The sequence below is a fragment of the Sparus aurata genome, chromosome 12, assembly GCF_900880675.1.
Source record: "Sparus aurata chromosome 12, fSpaAur1.1, whole genome shotgun sequence".
Taxonomy (NCBI): Eukaryota; Metazoa; Chordata; class Actinopteri; order Spariformes; family Sparidae; genus Sparus; species Sparus aurata.
In genome coordinates, this window is record NC_044198.1 from 13,514,995 (window position 1) to 13,534,940 (window position 19,946).

General features: G+C 40.7%; 1 protein-coding gene across 1 annotated transcript in view; it reads left to right on the plus strand.

Moving 5' to 3' along the window:
* Positions 1 to 1,452: 1,452 nt before the first annotated feature.
* exd3 (exonuclease 3'-5' domain containing 3) overlaps positions 1,453 to 19,946 on the plus strand; it is a 43,640-nt gene continuing 25,146 nt past the window's right edge. The window contains exons 1-19 of the mRNA XM_030436401.1: positions 1,453 to 1,604; positions 2,585 to 2,644; positions 5,938 to 6,002; positions 6,893 to 7,054; positions 7,427 to 7,612; positions 7,701 to 7,754; positions 7,877 to 8,016; positions 8,218 to 8,324; positions 8,433 to 8,506; positions 9,603 to 9,641; positions 9,749 to 9,915; positions 10,359 to 10,512; positions 10,639 to 10,837; positions 10,920 to 11,029; positions 11,751 to 11,934; positions 12,078 to 12,235; positions 12,676 to 12,894; positions 14,072 to 14,125; positions 14,240 to 14,371. Of these exons, the coding sequence (XP_030292261.1) occupies positions 2,617 to 2,644; positions 5,938 to 6,002; positions 6,893 to 7,054; positions 7,427 to 7,612; positions 7,701 to 7,754; positions 7,877 to 8,016; positions 8,218 to 8,324; positions 8,433 to 8,506; positions 9,603 to 9,641; positions 9,749 to 9,915; positions 10,359 to 10,512; positions 10,639 to 10,837; positions 10,920 to 11,029; positions 11,751 to 11,934; positions 12,078 to 12,235; positions 12,676 to 12,894; positions 14,072 to 14,125; positions 14,240 to 14,371 (2,232 nt within the window). The 5' untranslated portion in view covers positions 1,453 to 1,604; positions 2,585 to 2,616. The remainder of the gene's footprint in view (positions 1,605 to 2,584; positions 2,645 to 5,937; positions 6,003 to 6,892; positions 7,055 to 7,426; positions 7,613 to 7,700; positions 7,755 to 7,876; positions 8,017 to 8,217; positions 8,325 to 8,432; positions 8,507 to 9,602; positions 9,642 to 9,748; positions 9,916 to 10,358; positions 10,513 to 10,638; positions 10,838 to 10,919; positions 11,030 to 11,750; positions 11,935 to 12,077; positions 12,236 to 12,675; positions 12,895 to 14,071; positions 14,126 to 14,239; positions 14,372 to 19,946) is intronic.

A 19,946-nucleotide genomic window follows, 5' to 3' on the forward strand; every position in this document is an offset into this window, starting at 1 on the left:
CAGAGCACGTGGTAAACAACACTGACCACGTGACACCTCAAGAAGTTCCTCCATAGATCTGTTCTAGCAGGTTCCTGTAAAGAGCCCAAAGTCGTACTTGAGTAAAAGTAAAAATAAAGTGTTAGATTAAAATATGACTTCAATTAAAGCGAAAGTCTCAAGAAATCTGACAACAAATGTAGCCTACTCAAGTATCAAAAGCATCTTTCTGACATTAATGAACTTATCAAAGTAACAAGTAAAAGTAAATTATACATATATCTACATGTGTGTATATCCCAAATACTATAGGATAAGTGATTATTGGATTCGACATTAAGCATATTTCTGATGTCAAAATCAGTGTGTGTTACTCTATTGTTGATCAAATAGATGCATTTAAAAATGTGTTCCTGAAGCAGATTTCAATCTGCAATGTTACTAGAAACTACAATTACCAATTAAATTAAGTAAAAGTAAAAAGTACAATATTTGCCTCCAAAATGGTGGAAGTGGGAGTATAAAGTACCATAAAATGGAAATACTCATGTAAAGTACAAATACCTAAAAATTGTTCTCCAATACAGTAGTTGATTAAATGCGCTTACTTACATTCCATTACTAGCTATAAGGAATGGACACAGTGTAGTTAAGTCAAATATAGAAAGAAAAAATATTTGAAATGATGGAATATGAGCTTATTTTGGCATGACATTGTTCAAATACATATAGAATGTGTTACTTTGTTACTCTTAACTGAATAACTGATTGTAGTCTGAAAATCAAAATGAATAAATATGTTGCATTTAAAGAAAGTATATTTGAACTAAACTATTTTGGGAAGTGGTTAGACAAAAATAATATAACTGATGTTGTACTTGCAGTATATGAGCTAGGATATAGGCCTACAGTAAAGAAAAATAGAATCCAAAAAAAAATAATAAAAAAATATATATAAATAGCCAACATAATGTTTCAAAATGTGTCGTTTACATTCCAAAGGGTTATTACACCAACATGGAAAATGAAGGGTACACTATGGTATACAGTGTTTTAAAAGTGTTTTTCATGTGGACCTTCAATTCTCTGTGATTACGAACCTAGTTTATGTTTTTTTGTTTATGATGTAAACGGTGGTGGTTTCACTTTTATTTTTGGTTTGTGTGAGATAAAAACAACTAATCCAACAGAAACGTGTTGAATCATGTTGTGTGCTCTGCGTTCTTTGACCAGCAGGTGGTAACAGTGCACTTTGGACCTGCATGACGGCCTCCACGGAAGTAGACCGCGAATAAACAAATGTTTTTTTTGCCCGTTTCAAAGCATTGCAGGCAGCCTCACTCATAGTGTGCATATGCTGTGGATAAACGCCATCAATGAAACATCGGAAATTGTCGATACTTATGTTTCCTGTTAGGGAAAATACATAATTCAGGGTTTTCAATCTGTACGTTTTTGTGTTTGAACCGCATACATTGTGAGAGGAAAAGCTGCCTGACAGGTGCTACGCAGGGCAAAACTTCTCTCCTCAATCTGCCCACAATTACACTCAACTGCCACTACACTACACTGCAACTAGCTAGGTGAATACCTGACGATAGCTCACTGGAAGCAAATAGCGCATGGTGAGTCCATTCACATCGATACCGTAACGTTACATTATCTTAACTCTATATACCTTGTTACTATAAAGTAAGCCGACTGTGTTTCGGAGCCCAACATGAGAACCTAGCACTGAGTTTTAAGCTAGCCGAAGTGAGTCACGACCTAACCAGTTTAACGTTACTGGCAAAACTACAAACATTTTTGTGTCTTTTGGTTGGCTCTTACAACACAAACACTCGAGCAACTGTAATATAAACACCGAGACGGGTGTCATCAGAGTGTGTGCTTGATTCTCCTCTGCCAGGCAAGCTAATGTTTGCTAACAGAAAGTGTGAGATTGAAGCAACGAGGAAGTAGGATGCGTCTTGCCACCACTAGGTGGCGGTAAACGATAATAAAAACACCTGACTGCAGGTGCCACACGTCTTAATTCCCCGAAAGAGTGCTGCTGTTGCGTGGACAGCGCTGAACGTTAAAGCCCGCCTCTAGAGCCCGCAGACATTCAGACAGGGAGAAACAACCAGACTTCATGCCTAAAAAAACATCCTCAGGCTGAAATCAACTCTCATAGCCAGCTGGCACCTTGCCCTTTCTCAGGCTGCTGTTCCCACAGGTTTCTCTCTCTGTCTGTGTGTGTGTGTAGGAATGATTATATCAGCAAAACATGTTCATAATCATCTTACATTTTTCATTTTTCTTTTTGGTTTGATATTCACTTCCGTTTTTTGTTTTTTTGTTTGTTTGGTTCTTTTGATGCATATTGACATGATAGTTCAAGATGCTGCAAACTTTCAGCCCAAAATAATTGATAATAATTGGTTTCTTTTGCATTTAGCTCAGTGTAGTTGCTTCCCCATCTAACTATCTGCCTTAAAGACATATATTGCAAATTAAAGTACTGTAAAATTACTTGAAATCTGTGACAGTAATATATTTGAGCGATTGTGGTGGAGACGTCCTATTTATAGCAACGTGTCGTTCTGTGTGCCTTCCCCAACAGAGTGCCAGCATCACACCATCCTGTGGACAAAAATGAGCCATACTACTCCGGAGGCACTGGGTGCGTATCACAGTTTTACAACGCAGAGCTCTCTTTCAATATTTAATATAGAAACAATCAACTATCCGATTGTTTCTTCTAACAACAATCTACGTTATGCCAATGAAGAGTCAAGTAAAGTTTCACAGTCCACAAAACATTACTGGAGCGCATCAAAACAGCATTGCAGCATTTTCATAAGCAACTGAAGTAGATGGGGACTCTAGATATGTTTTGTGGAGTATAAAACTTCTCCCGACTTTCTGTCGGCAAGAGGGTGATTATATAAAGACTGAATTAAAATTTTTAGGTGCACTTATCCTTTAAGGAATTGCCTGATGTAATGTAGATAAGTGTGTTGCCACAGCACACTGACTAACTTTGAGTCATCTCTAAATTTTTGCTTTGTTTATACATGCTTCTTGGCAACATTAGTCTACAATGATATCAGCCTCATTATTTTTTTCTCACTGTAGAGCCTGAAGGTATGTATCCGACACCATTTGGATAGAGACCAATTTGTTGAGGGTCAATTCTGGAGAGGTGATTTAACATGCAAACGCTGCTTTAAAAGGCATCTAATTCTGCAAGTGCTTGCACTCTCCTCGTTTTCAAGATTCTCTAATGGCACCTGTTGAAAAGTTTTTCCAGCACCTACAACGAAATACAAAAGGAAAGAAGTGTTTGTCGAAGAATGTCGTGGCGTCCTTCCAGCGGAGTTGAGCCACTCGCAGAACCTCTGCCAAGTCACACTGAAGCTGTTCTGGTGGCTGTAGTGACACCAAATGCCCCATTTAGACACTTGATCTTTGTGTTTCCTTTATTTTGGCAGCTGCCTGGCAACAGGCAGTTAGACCTGCCTGTTGATTGTAATCTCTGTCTCATATCACTTAAATTTAAGTGTGACTTTTATTGTTTTGTAAGAGCAGGAAGGTTGATAGTGTCTGATTACGCTAAAATCAACTGAGTGTAAAATTCAGTATTTTCTCATCATTTAAGTTATCTGGTGCCAAAAAATACAGATCCCAGAGGTGAATGAGTGCATGTTCTGTATGTGTGTCCGTGTGTATTTGTATGTGGTGATGGAGGTTATTATGTTGTAGTGAATGTGGAGCCTCCAGCTCTGTCATTCACCCACAAGCCAGTACTATAAAGAGGCGACATGCTCCACATTCCTCTCCTCTCCTCTCCTCTCTCCTTCTCTGTCCCCTCCTCGCCTCACACAAACAGTGAGGCTGAAGTGAAGTGGGCTTGCGCTATTTGTGTTTGTGTGAGTCTCTGTGCACGTACGCATGTCCGTCAGTGGGATGAATGGGCTGGAGTGGGGTGTGTAACAGCAGAGAACCATGGATAACAGCAAAGGAAACGCTGTAGCTATTCAAATGCTTGAAATTCAAGGACCTTTCAACAGACCCAAGCAGTATTCTTAGACTTCTTAGCCCATTTACTACATATCCAGTGTGCTTTTGCTGTTTTTCATAGCATGCTGTAATGTTGCTGTCAACACTGTGGTATCATGGTGAGACAATGAACTGTAGGTTGATTTGGTAAGCTGTTACGAGATACGAGAATACCATACGAGAATTAAGCATCTTTCACAAAACATAAAAAGCAGACATTGTAGTCATTTAGCTAGGTTTTCTAGAGAAGGTATTGCATTTACAAGAATCAAAAACTATTTTATACTTTTAAAAGTGACTGACAATAATGTAGAGCATGCATGACTTCACTCAGTGAGCCAGAACATGCAAAAAAGCTGGCTTGGCGTGACTAGCATTACCAAAAATAAAAAAACAGAACCAAGCCCCAGACTCAGGCAGAAAAAGTTCATGTTTAAGAGGGAAGTTAAAAGAGATTAAAAGAATCAGCCAGGAGAGATGCAGTAAAGAAAGAGGCCAACACGTAGAGAGGGAGAGGCCTTTTGGTCTGCTTTCCCAGGCTATGCATCAGGAAGGTTGTATTTTTTACACCATGACCACCGCATAGCCCTTTCCTGGGGAAATCCGAGACAAAATCGAGAGAGGCTGCAGGGGACGGAGAGGGGAACAGGAAAACTAGCCCTGGGAAGGAGGGAGGGAGGGAGGGAAGGAGGGACGGAGGGGGGCAGGTACGGTGTAGCCCACACAGCATGAGCAACAGAGAGGGAAGCTTTCGGGAAGGCTCAGTGGAACACACGCACAGGCAGATAGACACAAAACGTGACACACACATGCATGCTTACATCTCCTCTTATTTCTTGGCCCTTTTATCAACCGTGGCCTTCCCCCCCCCAAAAAAAAGGGCCCTGAGAGTCGTCTCTAGAGTATTTTGGCTGCAGATTCAGCTGGAATGCAGAGCTAATGCCGGGTTCCTCTACTGTCCAACCAGCCTCAGCTGTTAATCCGATGTTATGGCTGCTCGGCCATGCCTGTTAAAGAAATAATATTTGACGTTATGGCTGCTCAGCTATGCCTGTTTTAACGAACAATATTTCCAGCAGATCACATTACTTATAAGCTAAGATTTAGGTTGGACACAAAACATGGTATTTCAAGACCGCTTGGCAACAAATTTGACCTTTTATCATGATGACTAATACTTAGGAGCAAGGGCAAATCAGCATTGCGGTTTTTAGAATTGTTTTGACGACCTGCACCAAAGTTATGGACAACATTTGTCTAAGCAGACAGTTGAGGTAACGGGAAATAATAGATGTCTTGTCATTGGATAACCCTAATGCTCCAGGAGGTTATGCTTTACCATCTGGGAAGTAGTTCTTGGGAAATGTTTGGAAAAGGCCAGGTATTTAAAAAAAAAAAAAGCAACTTAGCAGGTGATTGGACAACCCATCTGTCTATTGCATGCACACTTCAACCAATCAGATTGACAGTAGGAGAGCCAGTTGGTAAATCAAACACTCACTGAAGGCAGCTGGGAGAGAGCAAAAATATCCTTTTCTTTACTTTTCTTTCAATTAAATAAACTTTCAAGTTCAGATATAGCTGATTGTATAGCAGCATCTACGATAACCTTTTGAGGAGCTGCTAGTGTTCTTTTCAAACTAACAGTCGCTTCCTCACCGATTGTTATATCTAAAACACCTGAAGTTGACCACGGTTCCTCATAGGATGATGAATGGTCCAAACCAATGTGGGTAAGACACAAGTGCACAGTTTGAAGCTGAGCAAGATATGAGCTGCCTCAAATGTTAAAACATTTTTAAAAACTGCAAAAAAGGCCAATAGGTGTAATTCCTTGACAGGTTGATGGAGGTCAAAGGTCAGAGTGAAAGCCCACTTCATCTAAATGTGTGTGTGTGTGTGTGTTCCCCCCAGGTCTTGACCCTGCCGTGCTGAGAGACGATCTCTTCGAGCACTGGAACCGGAAAGATCTTCAGATGGTGAGAGTCACTTTCACAGCGTGTGTCAATTCCACACATGCAATATTGAGTGTGTGTGTGTTTACAAAGGTAGAGAGATGTAGTCTTTGTGTGTCTGTGAGAAGCACAGGAACACGAGAGAGAGCGAGCTTGGATACCGGCATGTTTAAATGAAGTTCACCAACGTGTATGTGTGTGTGTGTGTGTGTGTGTGTGTGCGCGTGTGTGTGTGTGTGCGTGTGTGTGTTTGCGTGTGTGTGTGTGTGTGTGTTAATGAGGAAACCAGAGTGTCTGTCAGTAGGAAGGAAGGAATTTGCGTTGCACTGAATGAACTTGAGATCTGTGTGAGGAGGATATTGAGTGGATGACATCTGTTTTACAAATTAAGACGCGGGGCGAAGCATTTTCTCACACAGATATTATTTTCTTGTGTAGGAAGTTTCTAATGCCAGAGTTAACTGTCTTTATCTGAAACCTAAAATGGGTCACAGATCTGTGTGTCTGTTGGGCCCCCTGAGAGGGAAGTTGGCTGTTTGTCTTCACAGGGTGTTTTTGTTTCTGCTTTTCATGAAATGCACTAATCAGTTCCCACATTTTACCAGCAATTTTGAGTCATTTACTGGAAAAAGTATAATTTTTATTGTAGGGCTGAGCAAAATATATTTGTTGTATTGTTGTGTTATGAGACTATGTATCGTCTTAGGCTTTTGGATATTGTAATATATCCCGATATGGCTTAAGTGTAACCAATGATAATTTATCAAAAGTGCCAATAGTCATCCCTACAATTAATAAGAATAAGATTAAATGGATGAAAAGATAAGCTGTAATTTTTAATATGTCTAGCTTTCTCTCTCCACAACTTCACTTTGAATTCACAGCACTGCCTCCCCTGTTCTCTGCCCTCACAGCTACGTTTGGCAGCTCTCCAGGGATTTTCAAAGGTAACTGAGCCTCTCGAGGCCTTGCTAACAATCCTGGAGGGCTGTCCTGGCAAACAGAAGGGTCGGAGCCACACCCTCGGCCATCATATCCTCATGGAATTCCAGGCATGGATGAAGGAACATCCGCAGGTAGACGAGATTCTTAAAACAAACGTCTTTAAAATCAAGAAATGCAGAGTTACAGCTCCATTAGTCCAAGACATTCTAGACATTTAGAAAAAAACTTACTATGTCTTAAGTTGTCAGATTGCCTGAACTACACTTGCAGAAAAACAGTTTTTGTCTTTTTCAAGCACAATATCCGAGTTGTTTATGGAGCAAATTAAAAGCCAGTTTCATGAGGTTCCTTACGTCTAAAAAGAGAATATGTACATCGATCATCAACACATATGTTACCGCCAGCCCCATTTGAGATTAGTTACAATAATTCAAAGAATTATAGCTTGTGTTCAGACTCTTCTTTTATTAATTTTTCTTTGGTTTCCTGTCCCCTTCCACTAGGTGACCCTGAGCTCACTTCCAGAGCAGCAAGTATTGGTGCTCCAACACCGGGCCCTGAGCTTACTAACAGATATCCAGCCCAGCTTTGCAGACACGCTCATAAACATCTACCACCTCAATTCCATCGATCTGGCCACACTTCGACTGCACATTGCGAGGTTGCAGGCTCTTACCTGCTACAAAGAGGTAAACACTCTTTTGGTGTTTCTCCAGAAATCAAACTAATGCAGAAGCAAGGTTTTTCTGTTTCATTTACTCTTTGTGGTTTTCACAGGCAGCAGTACTCAGCATTAAGCTGAAGTTACAGAAAGAGCTGGATTTGGAGGAGGTGAGTGAGAAAAAACATTGTCAGCAGACATGTTTGTGTAACCATTGTGCGTGTTTATTCATAAGCTTGTGTTTGATCTGACCAGTTTTCAAAACGGTCTCATCTCCGATCCTCTCCTGCAGGTGTGTGTACCACTAATCTTGCAGAATAAGTTGCCACTGGCAGAGTCCTTTGTCACAGGCCACAGTCATCTAGAAAAACAACTGGTGACACTGCTGGACTCGTGGTGCCACCCCAACTTTAGTGTGGAGGAGATACGCAAGTATGGAGTGTCTGTGTTGATTTCCTTAACGGTCATTGTAACTGACTCTAATAAGTGTGTAATAACATGGTAATGTGAAACCATATTTTCTCATAAATTTATCCTATCATGAACATTTCATATTGCTAAAAACTCTACTGTGCGTAAGCATCATTGCTGCTGTATGAACTCATATGGTTGTGTCTATATGTGTTTCCCCAGACGGTTTCCTCGTCTCTCTCTGTCCAAACAGTGCATGGACCAGATCCAGCCCAAAATGCTCACCAAACAAGTCTTCCGCCTCATGGAGAAATTCAACATAGACCAAGGTGTGTGACCGGACACGTGTTGTAGCTGTTCATGTGTGTGTGTGTGTGTGTGTGTGTGTACACCTCAGGCAGAAGTAATTGTGACCTCATGTTTTTTTTTTTTAACAGGGCTGTGTCCCAATGCCCTGCACAAGAGGAGACTAGACTCTCTGCGTTACCTCATGTACGCAAGGTTTCTGGAAGTAAGTGATGCAGCAGACTTTCTATCTATTCAAACATCATTAAATATAACTGTTAATTAAGCAGGCTAATTATCTGCAACTTGACTTTGATTAAACTAGTTTGAGTTGATGTCAAATATGGTGGTCAATACTTTTGAGATGGACAGACGATGTCCGTCATTGTTCGGTGTCCACCATACTCACATCTCAGGCTTTCTTGATCATGTGTTGATTGTTGATGGCTGAACTTTGTGTAAAATGTTAGTGATGAAGACCATGGATTTTTGCTCAGAACTGCCAAAATGTTTCAGTTGATTGATAAGTGGATCAACAGAACGTTAACATGGTTTCATTAAATAATTAAATATACGAGAAGCAGTACTATGAATACCATTTGTGTTTTAGGGCTTCATTTTATCTTAAAAATGTTTTGCTGAAAGTTCTTTTTTGTTGATATCTCATATTCCTGTTTAGTTACACATATGTCAACTTTAATCACTGTCAGAAATTTTTGCCAGTAAAAGCTGGTAACAGATCTCAGTGGAATCTCGGTCGGTTTAGGGTGAAGGATAGATTCAATTTCTGTGGGAGGCATTTGAGGTTCTCTCAAGCACCGGTTTCTTGAACTTTTTCATTTCAAGGAGCCATAAATTGACACAAATAAGACCACAGACCCTCATTTGATCAGAGATTTTGCTTTTGGATGTTTGATTACAGAAAGTGATTCTGGATTCATGGATTCTGTTTCTGTGTTACGTATGGATGGAATTATAGTGAAAATAAATCATTACACTTTTTTCAACGGACCCATATCTGCGGGTTTCAGAGTAAAAAAGTTAATTGTAGGATGAAGTAATACATCTCCTGACCTTAGCTGTAAATACATATTGCGGGACAGGCACGATTACAGTGTTTGTCACAGTCAAACACTGAGAAAATGTGTAGAGACATTATTAATTACATTTACCCTTAATGGTAAGATGGTTTGCAATTGGAGTTTATTTTCATTTCAGCAACACCACCCTATGGAAAAGGCATTATCACAATCAGGATAGCCAGTTACAGAATTATTTGATAATGATTAAAAATGAAAATCTGCGTTTCTTTTTTCTTTCAGAGAAGCATGACAGAGGAGAACTGGAGTGACCATGTACAGGTAGATGCTGCTTGCAGTTGTTTATGGCAGTGAGCAGTATAAATCAGTATTTATAAGATAATGCAAGATGTGTGAACTTTTTTCTTTGTGTTTTTTTGTATGTATAGTTCGTTGTGGCTGATGACCTTGAGCTGCAGATAAACTTGGTGGAGATGTTGGTAAAGAACTGTGGTCTCCAGAAAGCCTCTCAGTGGTCACTGAGATACAACATCCCCAGATATCGACTTCCTCTTGGAGTGTGGGAAACGCAGCAGAGTCTTCCGCCTGATCTACAGTGAGTGACAGAATATGAACAAACATACGTGATGATGCAAGTTGTGGTAAGCAGTGCACAAGCTGAGAAAGGAATATTTGCCAGCTCAGAGTTTTTAACCAGGGTTTTGTCCACCACATCCCCTTCTCTCACAGTGCATGTCACTCTGTTGTCTTTTAGCTTGACTTAATTTGTTTTATCCCTTTTTATAAAAGATTTTTAGATATTAAGGGGTGGCTCCATATTTTTATCATATTACTTGCAGCTTCCACTGGAGCCACAAAATGCCTTGTACTACTTTTTTCGCATGCAGTATTACTATCGCAGTATAGACATTAAGTGCGTTAATCATATACGATAATCGGTTTGTCCCTACTGTCCTCCTGCAGGATTTTGTTTTAATTTTCTCTCCACTCCTTTTTTATGTGCACACTCACACAAATACATGTCCCACCTCTGCTTAGACAGATATGTCCGAGCGATTCGGCGCAAACTGAGGAGTGGATGTCATCTCCATCTCACTGTCAGAAGTTCTATCAGGCTCCACTCACCAAGGACAAGGTTCATTTTGTGGACACCCCTGAAGCGCTCCAGAAATGTCGAAAAATTGTGCTGAAGGTATGTATGCTTGATGCCTGATTAGAAAGAATTAATAAATAATATGTTGTGTGTCTAAATCATATAACTGGCCAATTGGGTGTCTATTGAAAGTCTATTTAGTTGGCTGTCTTTAACCTTTCTTAGGAAGGTGGCATCGTCGGAGTTGACATGGAGTGGCAGCCAACGTTTGGCTGTATCTCAACTCAGAAGGTTGCCCTGATCCAGCTCGCAATTATTGACCAGGTTTTCTTATTAGACCTCTGTGCAAACGGATTCTGTCAACACCCAGACACTGTTGGTTTCATCAGGAGCTTGTTCTCTGAGAGAAATGTTCTTAAACTAGGTAAGCAACAGAGGTGACAAAGATTAAATTCAATTATTGTTTTGTACTTCTGTCTCAAACATTTCTCCTTTCTTCCTTTTAGGTTATGGTATGTCAGGTGATCTGAAGTGTGTCTCGGCCACTTGGAAACAGTTTTTAGAGGAGCCGTTGAAGATGGAGGGAATTCTTGACCTTTTTAATATACACCAGAAGGTAAAATTATCCTGTCATTCACATAACTTCATACGAATAACTTACAAATTAAATTCTGCAGCTATAGCGACACTAAATAAGAGACTTTTAGAGCATCAGTTCTCAAGCAAGTGACTGCATATTGATACATAAAACTGACCATAACTTACACTTATAGCTTACCTGGTTTAGCTTAGCAAGCATCTGTGGTGGCATTGTCGCTTGTCCACTGAACCCTATTCAACGAGGGTTACATGACCAGAGGATTGTAACATTTAGGCTGTCACTATCGTCAGTGCTGCTCTCGTCTGTGTTTAGTTTCACGGTCATAACTTAGGTACATAGTGCAGCTGTGGCCCAGCAGTTTTCCTGACATATATGTAGCTGAATTCCTGGTCTCTGAAGTGGATAGGAATGTGAAAATGCAACATGGGTCTGTGACCGATGAGGTCACTTCACCATCTGCTGGAGTGGGCTGCATGTTGCAGGATGTGAGGAATCAAAGAAGTATTTTTAAGATTACATGAAATGTCAGTTTGAAAGAGGATTTTTTGGCAGGACAGGTGCTGGAAGTGACTGTTAAGAGTTCAAAAATGTATTGCCTGGGTTCTTGCATCATACAAATTCTGTATTTTTGTTAAAGTTAATCAGACAACCATGGAAATGTGATTTTTATAGAATAAATATTCAACACTGGACAATAACATTTAATTCTAATCTTTATATATAATACCTTTTGCAGATCCAGCGTAGCAAAGTCAAGAGGACTCAAAATGGACCTAAAGAGGTGCTGGTAGGAGAGGACTCTGCAGAAAAAGGCCTCAGTCTGTTGGTACAACAGGTCCTGGGAAGGCCCCTGGACAAGACAGAGCAGATGTCCAACTGGGAGAAACGGCCACTGCGCATCAGCCAGATTAGATATGCAGGTAAACTATTATGCATTCACAGACAGACAATGACAGGGTGACAGATGGCTGCTGTTCGTTTCCCTATAGAATATCACAGATTATGTTGTTATCCCCTGACGAAGCCAATAATTCTTCCTCTCTCATTCTTAACCTCTCTCTAGTGGCAGATGCCTATTGTTTACTGGACGTGTACTCTGTCCTCTCAAGCAACCCAGCATACTTTGGGCTACCAGCTGACCTGCGCAGCATTTCTTCAAGCCAGTCGGAGAAGAGTGCAGACAAGAAGCAGAAAGAGAAACAGGCTGAGCAGATGAAACAGGTAGTAGGAGAGTCACGATCACAAGTTACATCACAGTACTCATAATAATATGAAATAAAAATGTCAGTCCTTTTCTGTACGTCTTCAGAACATTCAGTCCCGATTGCTTGTTAATTATTACTGATATGAATTTAACTTCACAGATGGACCTTTTCTATTTTAATGGCTTTCATGCCAACACATTTAACAATTCATAGTTCAGCAATAACCAGACAGCTTCCAAGAACACTTCAAGCTGAAAAACCTGGGTTTGAGCATCCAACCTGCAGGGAGGGACAATACGCATTTGACCGAGACACTTCAGCAGTTCCTATCAGCTCCAGGGGTGCAGTCGTATAGCTCCCCCTGTGCTTTGACCTCCCTGCACCATGGTGCAAGTCAAAAGAAAACCCCCCTGTGGGGATCAGTTAAGTATCACATTATTGTCTCTGTCCATTTAGGAATGTCAGGGGGCTCAAAGGGTCAGCCCCCCTCGCTCTGACATGGAGAAAGGCCTCCTGTGTGGCGAGAAGCCCTCAGAAGATGCTCCCCCTCTGGCCCCCCAGCAGTTGCGGGTGGTATGTGACAACATGCTGCAGGGATTGGGGAGGTACCTGCGATGTTTAGGAGTCGATGTGATCATGCTGGAGAACACTGATGATCACAGAAAAGCTGCAAAGGTTGGTTAGAATAAGCTGAAGACATTTGTATTCCAGGTGATAGGTGTCACATATTAGGTCATACAATCACTTTTTCATAAAATAATTAGACTTGTTACATTTGTACAGTTTGGGGCCCTTTAGTATTGAAAATAAGTTGTTGCTTTCTTTCACTAAAGATATTCACCACACCAAGTGGTAGAACACTGCTGCTTTTTTTCCAGAGGGAGTGCAAAAATCAATACAAAAATGATGAAGTTCATGGTACTTGCTTAAGGCTAAATTGCTAAGGTCATACTGAATATTGTTGCATTCATTACAGTCAAGGTATTGTCAGGGTTAATGAATATTAGAATTAAGCTTTTCAAATTCTACACAACATGCAACAGGTGTTTTATTATAAAGTCTAGCCGAGGCTCTTAGATACCATCTTACAGATTTTCTTCTCTTTTTTTCTTCAGCGTCACTAAATTCATTATTAACTGTTCACCTGGAAAGTTTATGGTGTTGTACGTGGTATCATTTATAATCGTTCATCATCACAGTATATGGGTAGTCATCACAGCTTCTGTGTTGTCATGGTGGTTCAAGATGTGATGCAAAATGTATAATTCAGTAATGGCAGAGAATGAAATGGCTGCCACGGCAACAACCAGATGTTGCGATGTGATGGCCCCGTTTATTAAAATGTTCAGGGGCCCAAACTGTACAATTGTACAAAGTTTCATGCTTTGATAAAAAAAAAAAAAAGAACAGTATTTTCTCATATCAGCTGGACTAACACGCACCTAATATACACAAACATTAAACACACACAAGAGGAACCTAAAATTAGTAATACTTCATAATTTTATAATTTAATTTATTTTTTTTGTCAAAGGTCATAACAAAAGAAGTTGGGGGAAAAAAAAAAGAAAAGACAATGTAAAATGCAAATGACAAGAAAAGATCAGGATGAAGATTTTATCCTGTGGGTAATGGGGGCGGGACTTGATAAGCTTTGGCTTCTCCCGCTTTTCCCTTTCGGCCATGTGTATTGTATTATTTGAACAATGATGAAATGTGATGTTTATGAATTGACATGCCCGAAATAAACAACATAAATAAATAAACATAAATAAATAAATTTAGCTAATCAATAGTACCTTTACTGCATCCATGGGTTCTTTTGTTCTGATGGGTTTTTGTCGTGTGTCAGTTAGCACAAGACGAAGGCCGAGTCATACTCACCTGTGGACAACCGTTCCAAAGTGTAAGTACAATCTAATGAGAACTCATGAATTGACTTGCAATTCTAAAAACTCATTATTAATTGTGTACTTGTGAGTTCCCTGTTTATATGCATGTTCTATCTCTGTTGCCATAGCTGCGGTCCCAGGTAGGCGAGGGTCGATGTCTGTCCCTTGACTGTTCAGAGAAGGCCAGAGACCAGGCTGTTCGAGTCCTCAGACACTTCAACGTCCAGCCCACTCCCAGTGATATCTTTAGCCGCTGCCAGGTGAGGAAAGTGACACTGGTTCTGAATGTCTCTTAAGTATAAAATTCAGCGTTTGCTGAGTTCTTTGTTGTTGCACTTACTAATATAATTTCAGTGTTAAGCAATACATACAAATGGGGAAATAGTGAAAATAGTGAGAACAGTGAGCAGAGAGAGTCATGTCTTCATCAGCTGATTTCTAAGATACACAACTGGAAATGACAAAGGTAATGCTGATTGAAGGAAATTATATCCATACAATCGGTGTTTAGTTGATACTTTTCTACAAGACAAGGTCGATCAAATAAGAGGAAAAGCTTGAGTTCCTGTATCGGTGAGAAGTTCAAGCGTTGTGAATACCCAGACAATATTTTTGTGGTTATAAAACATTTCAGAACTGGTTCCTGAATTATGAGAACAAAGCTTGTGGTGGCTGCGGTGTTTTGTGTAATGCTTAGTGAAAGCGGAATAAAAACATTTATGATAGAGGGGGAATGGAGAACAAGGGCTTAAAAAATACTTTTCTGAGAAGTGGGGCAAAGGTGGGGGCCTTAACATGATGAACTTGGGTGACAAAACCAGAGCATTTGGATGTGGAATGTCACTTCTCTGTTGGGGTGGGAGCTAAAGCTACTGCCACAGTGAGGCTACAACTATCAATTATTTTTACTGTCAATTAATCTGCTAAATATTTTCACAATAAGAAGACACACTCTCTTTTTTACATTCAAATGCTGGACATTTTTGCTCCAAAAATTACTGAAATTATTCATGAATTATAAAAAAGTGGGGAATTAATTTTCTTTAGATCAACTAATCTGTTAATTGACTTTTTGTTGCAGCTCTATGCAAGAGGTGAAGGTATACAAGCTCACCTCTATATGCGGCACTGGCTCTGAAACCAAACTCCAGTTTTGCCCTGGGGCATAAAATGTTGGGAGTTTTCACAGCACGTCGACTGTGACGAGCTTTTGTTCATGAGGGAGCGACTGGCAGGCATTTGCAGTAAAGTGATTGTTGTACTGGAGATTTCAGATAACAAGCAGCTAGAATGGGCTCACCTTTACTGACAGGATGATTCAGATGAAGCTTGAAGTTGAAGGTGGCCAGTTGAGAATGTTGGATTGAATAGGTATCGCCCCTGGGCAGCCTCCCTCTAAAGGTGTTCTGGGCATCTGTAGGCCCTTGGGCTGACTTGAGCAGAATACACTGAAAAGCTTTGTATATCCCATATGGCCTAGATGTGCCCCTGGGACCATATGAGGAGCTAGAGGGCCTGTGTAAGGAGAAAGATATCTGATCTGCTACGACCTCGACTTGTACAGTTGATGGAAATTTGCAATGCGTTGCATTTTTACCATGCAATGAAACACAAGCAGTTGGAAGGTTATTTAACCACTAGTGAAGCATGATAGAAATAAGTTTAACCGCAAGGGGAAATAAAAATGCCATGCACTGTGTTATTCTAATTCCTGCCTGATCAAATTTGTTGAGCCTGAAGGGATGTTTGATTGTTACTACCAATCATTGTCAGATTTACGGTACCTGTCCTGCAGATATCTCTGTGGGTGGCTGTTTAGGGAAACCTGTGTGTGCTCCGACCTTTGTGTTTGTGTGTCTATGTGAGGGGAGTCTTTGCAGGACAGTTTCTAAACTTGGGTGTTCTAGCATGCTGGTAGGGGGGCTCTCATGTGTCGTAGATACACCACTCACTGCATTTGTCTCAGACCCAAAAAGTTAAAAACCTGGACCACCTTGATGCTACCCCCTGTCTTGATGTAACACACACACACTCACAAACACACCAAAAAAAAAATCTGCGACTTGTGGCCAAATGGTCATTCACCTAACTTTCCTATTGATCACTCCCAAACAACAGTCACTTAAGGAAGACCAAATGTGACTTTAGCACTCGACACCCCTAGTAACAGCTCTGCCTCAGATCTTTCCTATCAGCTCAGACAGCAGACCTGAGAAAAGGTTTTGTCCCAACATGTGGGTAATCTTTTACAACCTCAGCCAGGGCATATCTATTTTCTCCATAGACCAATTTAAATGATAGCAACTGAGAAAAGACCTGCCTTTTCTTTGCTGTGAAAATTATGTAAAAATGTCATGTCCAAGTCCAAGAATTAATGAGTGTGATCAGACACCTTACCTTAAGGATCAGGCTATAAAATGATACACAATTCATACTAAGAATTAGTTAATTACTTTTTGATTTTTTTTAAAGATTGTTTTGAAAAAGTAAAAATACTAGCCAATACCAAGGGTTTTATTTTTTTGTGACTTTGCTTGTATGTGTGTTTGTGTGTGTGTCAGTCAGAGAGAGTTTCACCCAGGGGGCTTCTCCAAGGCCCACCCAGGCGAAGTTAACCCCTTTTAATTATCTGATTGTAAAGCTCTCTGATTATCAATGGATGGGTTAGTTTCTCTGTCTTTGTCTCACCATGTTTCTACCTCATCCACATATACCACTGATGAATGTCATGAGAAAAGAGAAGTTAAAGAAAAGACAGAGAAGAGGAGATTAACAGCAGACTGTGTGTGTGTGTGTGTGTGTGTGTGTGTGTGTGTTTGTGTGTGTGTGTATGTGTGTGTGTGTGTGTGTGTGTGTGGATCATGCAGGGAAAGGTTTAATGTTTGTCTCTGTATCAATAGGCCCAATGGAGATTTTGGAGGCATAGGAATGTGTGTCAACCATGGAGACCCCGAGAGGGAGATGTTGAAGGGCCTCATGTGTATATGTGACCTTGTCTGCATATGTTCTTGGGTACAGTGAAGAAGTGGCAAAAAGGAGTAAAAATGACGAATCCAGACAACTGAGAGTTGGTTTATTTTATAGTCTGAGACAAATATTTATCTCTGTATTCTGACTAAAAGAGGAAGAATCATCTTCCCTTTAAAGTCATGTCTGTATTTAGGAAAACAGAATCAAGATGCAGACACAGGCTGGGGGAGGAAAGGAGTCAAGAGGCAGAGATCTTACCCATATTCTTTATTTTCTACCTTGTATTTTAGCTGCAAATCAACAACTTGGACTGCTTATTTTCGAAAATGGATGCTCTGTGCGTGATCTTGCGTTATTTCCTGTGTCACTTCTCATGGGTATTTTTGTGAAAATGCGTAGTTTAGAGAACTGACAGACTTGTCAAGGATTCCTCCTGGTGAATGATATTGTAATTGGTGACCCCGCTGTTGCTGATTAGTTATGTATTAATCTTATGACTTAACAGAAAAGTCATGTAGTGTGACCATTAAATGCATAAAGGCATAAAATGTCAAATGTTGTTCAAACAGGGATGGATAATATTTCCAGCCTTGTCCCTCCCCTCTAGCACAAATGAAAACAAGAGGATGTGAGCTTACATAGGCTGCGTTTGAATATTGATCTTGATTTTAATTTATTTATTTTGAATAATAAATTATTGATGTTTGTTTATTTAGAAACTATTGTTAAAAGAGTGTCTTTCAACTTCACAACGCTTAACAAATATAGATAAGACAGATACATTTTTCTGTGTCAGGAGGTTGACACGTGTCACATTTAATATAGTCTGTGGATTCCTGCAAGGGGCTAGGTTGGAGGGTGGAGTTGGTGATTGGTCCATTACAGTTTCCTTATACAGCTATATCCTATCCACACACATACAAACACACACACCCAGATAAGCACATACACTTCCGTTCTGTCGGATGTAAAGTACTGGCCTTTTATAGACACGTTGAGATAACGGCGATATCTTGAGAGATAGACATGAAACTAACCGAACTCACACGCTCACACATACTGTACACAGTAACTGACAAACATGTACTTACACCATCATACACACACATACACAGTCACCTCAGCAGTTAGGAGCACATAGCCTTGCTCACAGATGCACACACACACACACACACACACGCACACTCAGTCGTAGACACTGTTGCAGCAGAAACGCTGGTTCCCACGCACCAGACGACTGGGGAAGTGAAAACAAGAGCAACAGGAACCGCCACACCGTGAGAGGGAGGGGTGGGAGAGGAAAAGGGGAGGGAGGGAGAGAAGTGAGAACAGAGGTGATGGCAGGGAGGTAAAAAGACAGACTGAGAAAGAGAGAGAGAGAGAGAAAGGGAATGGCAGTGAAAGCAAATGAGAAGGAGCAAGTGAGATACGGAGAAAGACCAAAATAATGTGGAGTAGCTGAGATTGTGTGAGAAATAATCAGTCAGTGTGCGAGTGAGATGAGTGTTTGCCGAGCGAGGAAGAGCGGGAGGAAGAGAGAGTGTCTGAGAAAGGTGGCATTGAAGGAAGAGGAGGGGTAGGGGCGAGGCGATAGAAAGACTTGTTGTCTGTCCTTTGATCTACAAAGAGAGCCGCGGGCTGAGAAACGGGAGGAATTTGAGAGGCTGAGACATGTTTAAAGTTAACCTTCACTGGCTCTGAGTGTATATTTGTGCTTGTGTGAATGTGTGAGTGGACTAGTGTTGGTCAGTGTGAAGATGTAGGCATTTGTTAAAACCCTCATTTTTAGATACAAGTGCGCACAGCTTTTGCAGGAAAAAATGCGTGCAGTCACACTTTGGTCACATTCTCATATTTTTAAAAACTCATTAAGTATGTGTGAGCACTGTGGCTTCTCCTGCATTTGTGGTGTCGTCTTCTGTGCATGTACTGTTCTCCGTGGCGACAAAACAGGGGGTCAAATTCGTGCATCCCGCCGTTTTTCCCACTCCCCCCTCCCTTCTCTGGAGTCTAAAGGAGAGCGAGAGTCGGGAGGAGGAGGAGACGGTGGGGAGAGGGGAGGGAGGGGGGCATTCCATAGGCACGCCAAGACATTCCGAGGGAAACCATCCCAAATATTTCCCACTGTGTGTGGCGAGGGCTTTGCGTCTCCTGTTACACGCACACACACACACTTGAGAAAGTGCTAAGCACGAATACACACACATACACTGGAGCAAAGTCTCGCTCACACATCTCACAGGTCCCTCATACACACATGTACGTAGTTAGTAAGTGCAGTTATGAGTGACTGATGGGCGGCCTGTTTGTCTGCATTTGTCTGTTTTTTGTCTTGAGGGGCGACTTGATGTCGCGGTGTCCTTCTTTCTGTCTGTCTGCAGAGGAGCAAAATCAGGAAGGGCCATTGGGTGTTGTGTCTCTCCAATGTGTGAGTTTATGAATGAATGAGCAAAAAACACATGACCACACGTATTAAGCTCTCACTTTGTTTCTCACGGTAATGGTTTCGGTGGAAACGATTTCTTTACTGGAATGAGATGTTGACTCACTTCCTAAATAAAGTGAGATGAATGTATTATTGTTTGCTTCAATGTAATACACTGGAACTCAAGAAGAAGTCAATGAAAGGGGAACTAGTGGCTCATTCTAAATTAGAATTCCTATGAAATTATATTAGTCATATTTAGGATTATATGCACAATACAGATGATATGATATATTAATAAACTAATCATCAGGGCTAGGTTATGTTGTTAAAATCATTCTCATGACATTATTAGGGACATTTTCTGATATGTTTATGTCTTAGAGCTGTGTTTTTGTTATTTTGCAGCAATCCCCTCCCTCCTCTTCTACTTTACCACG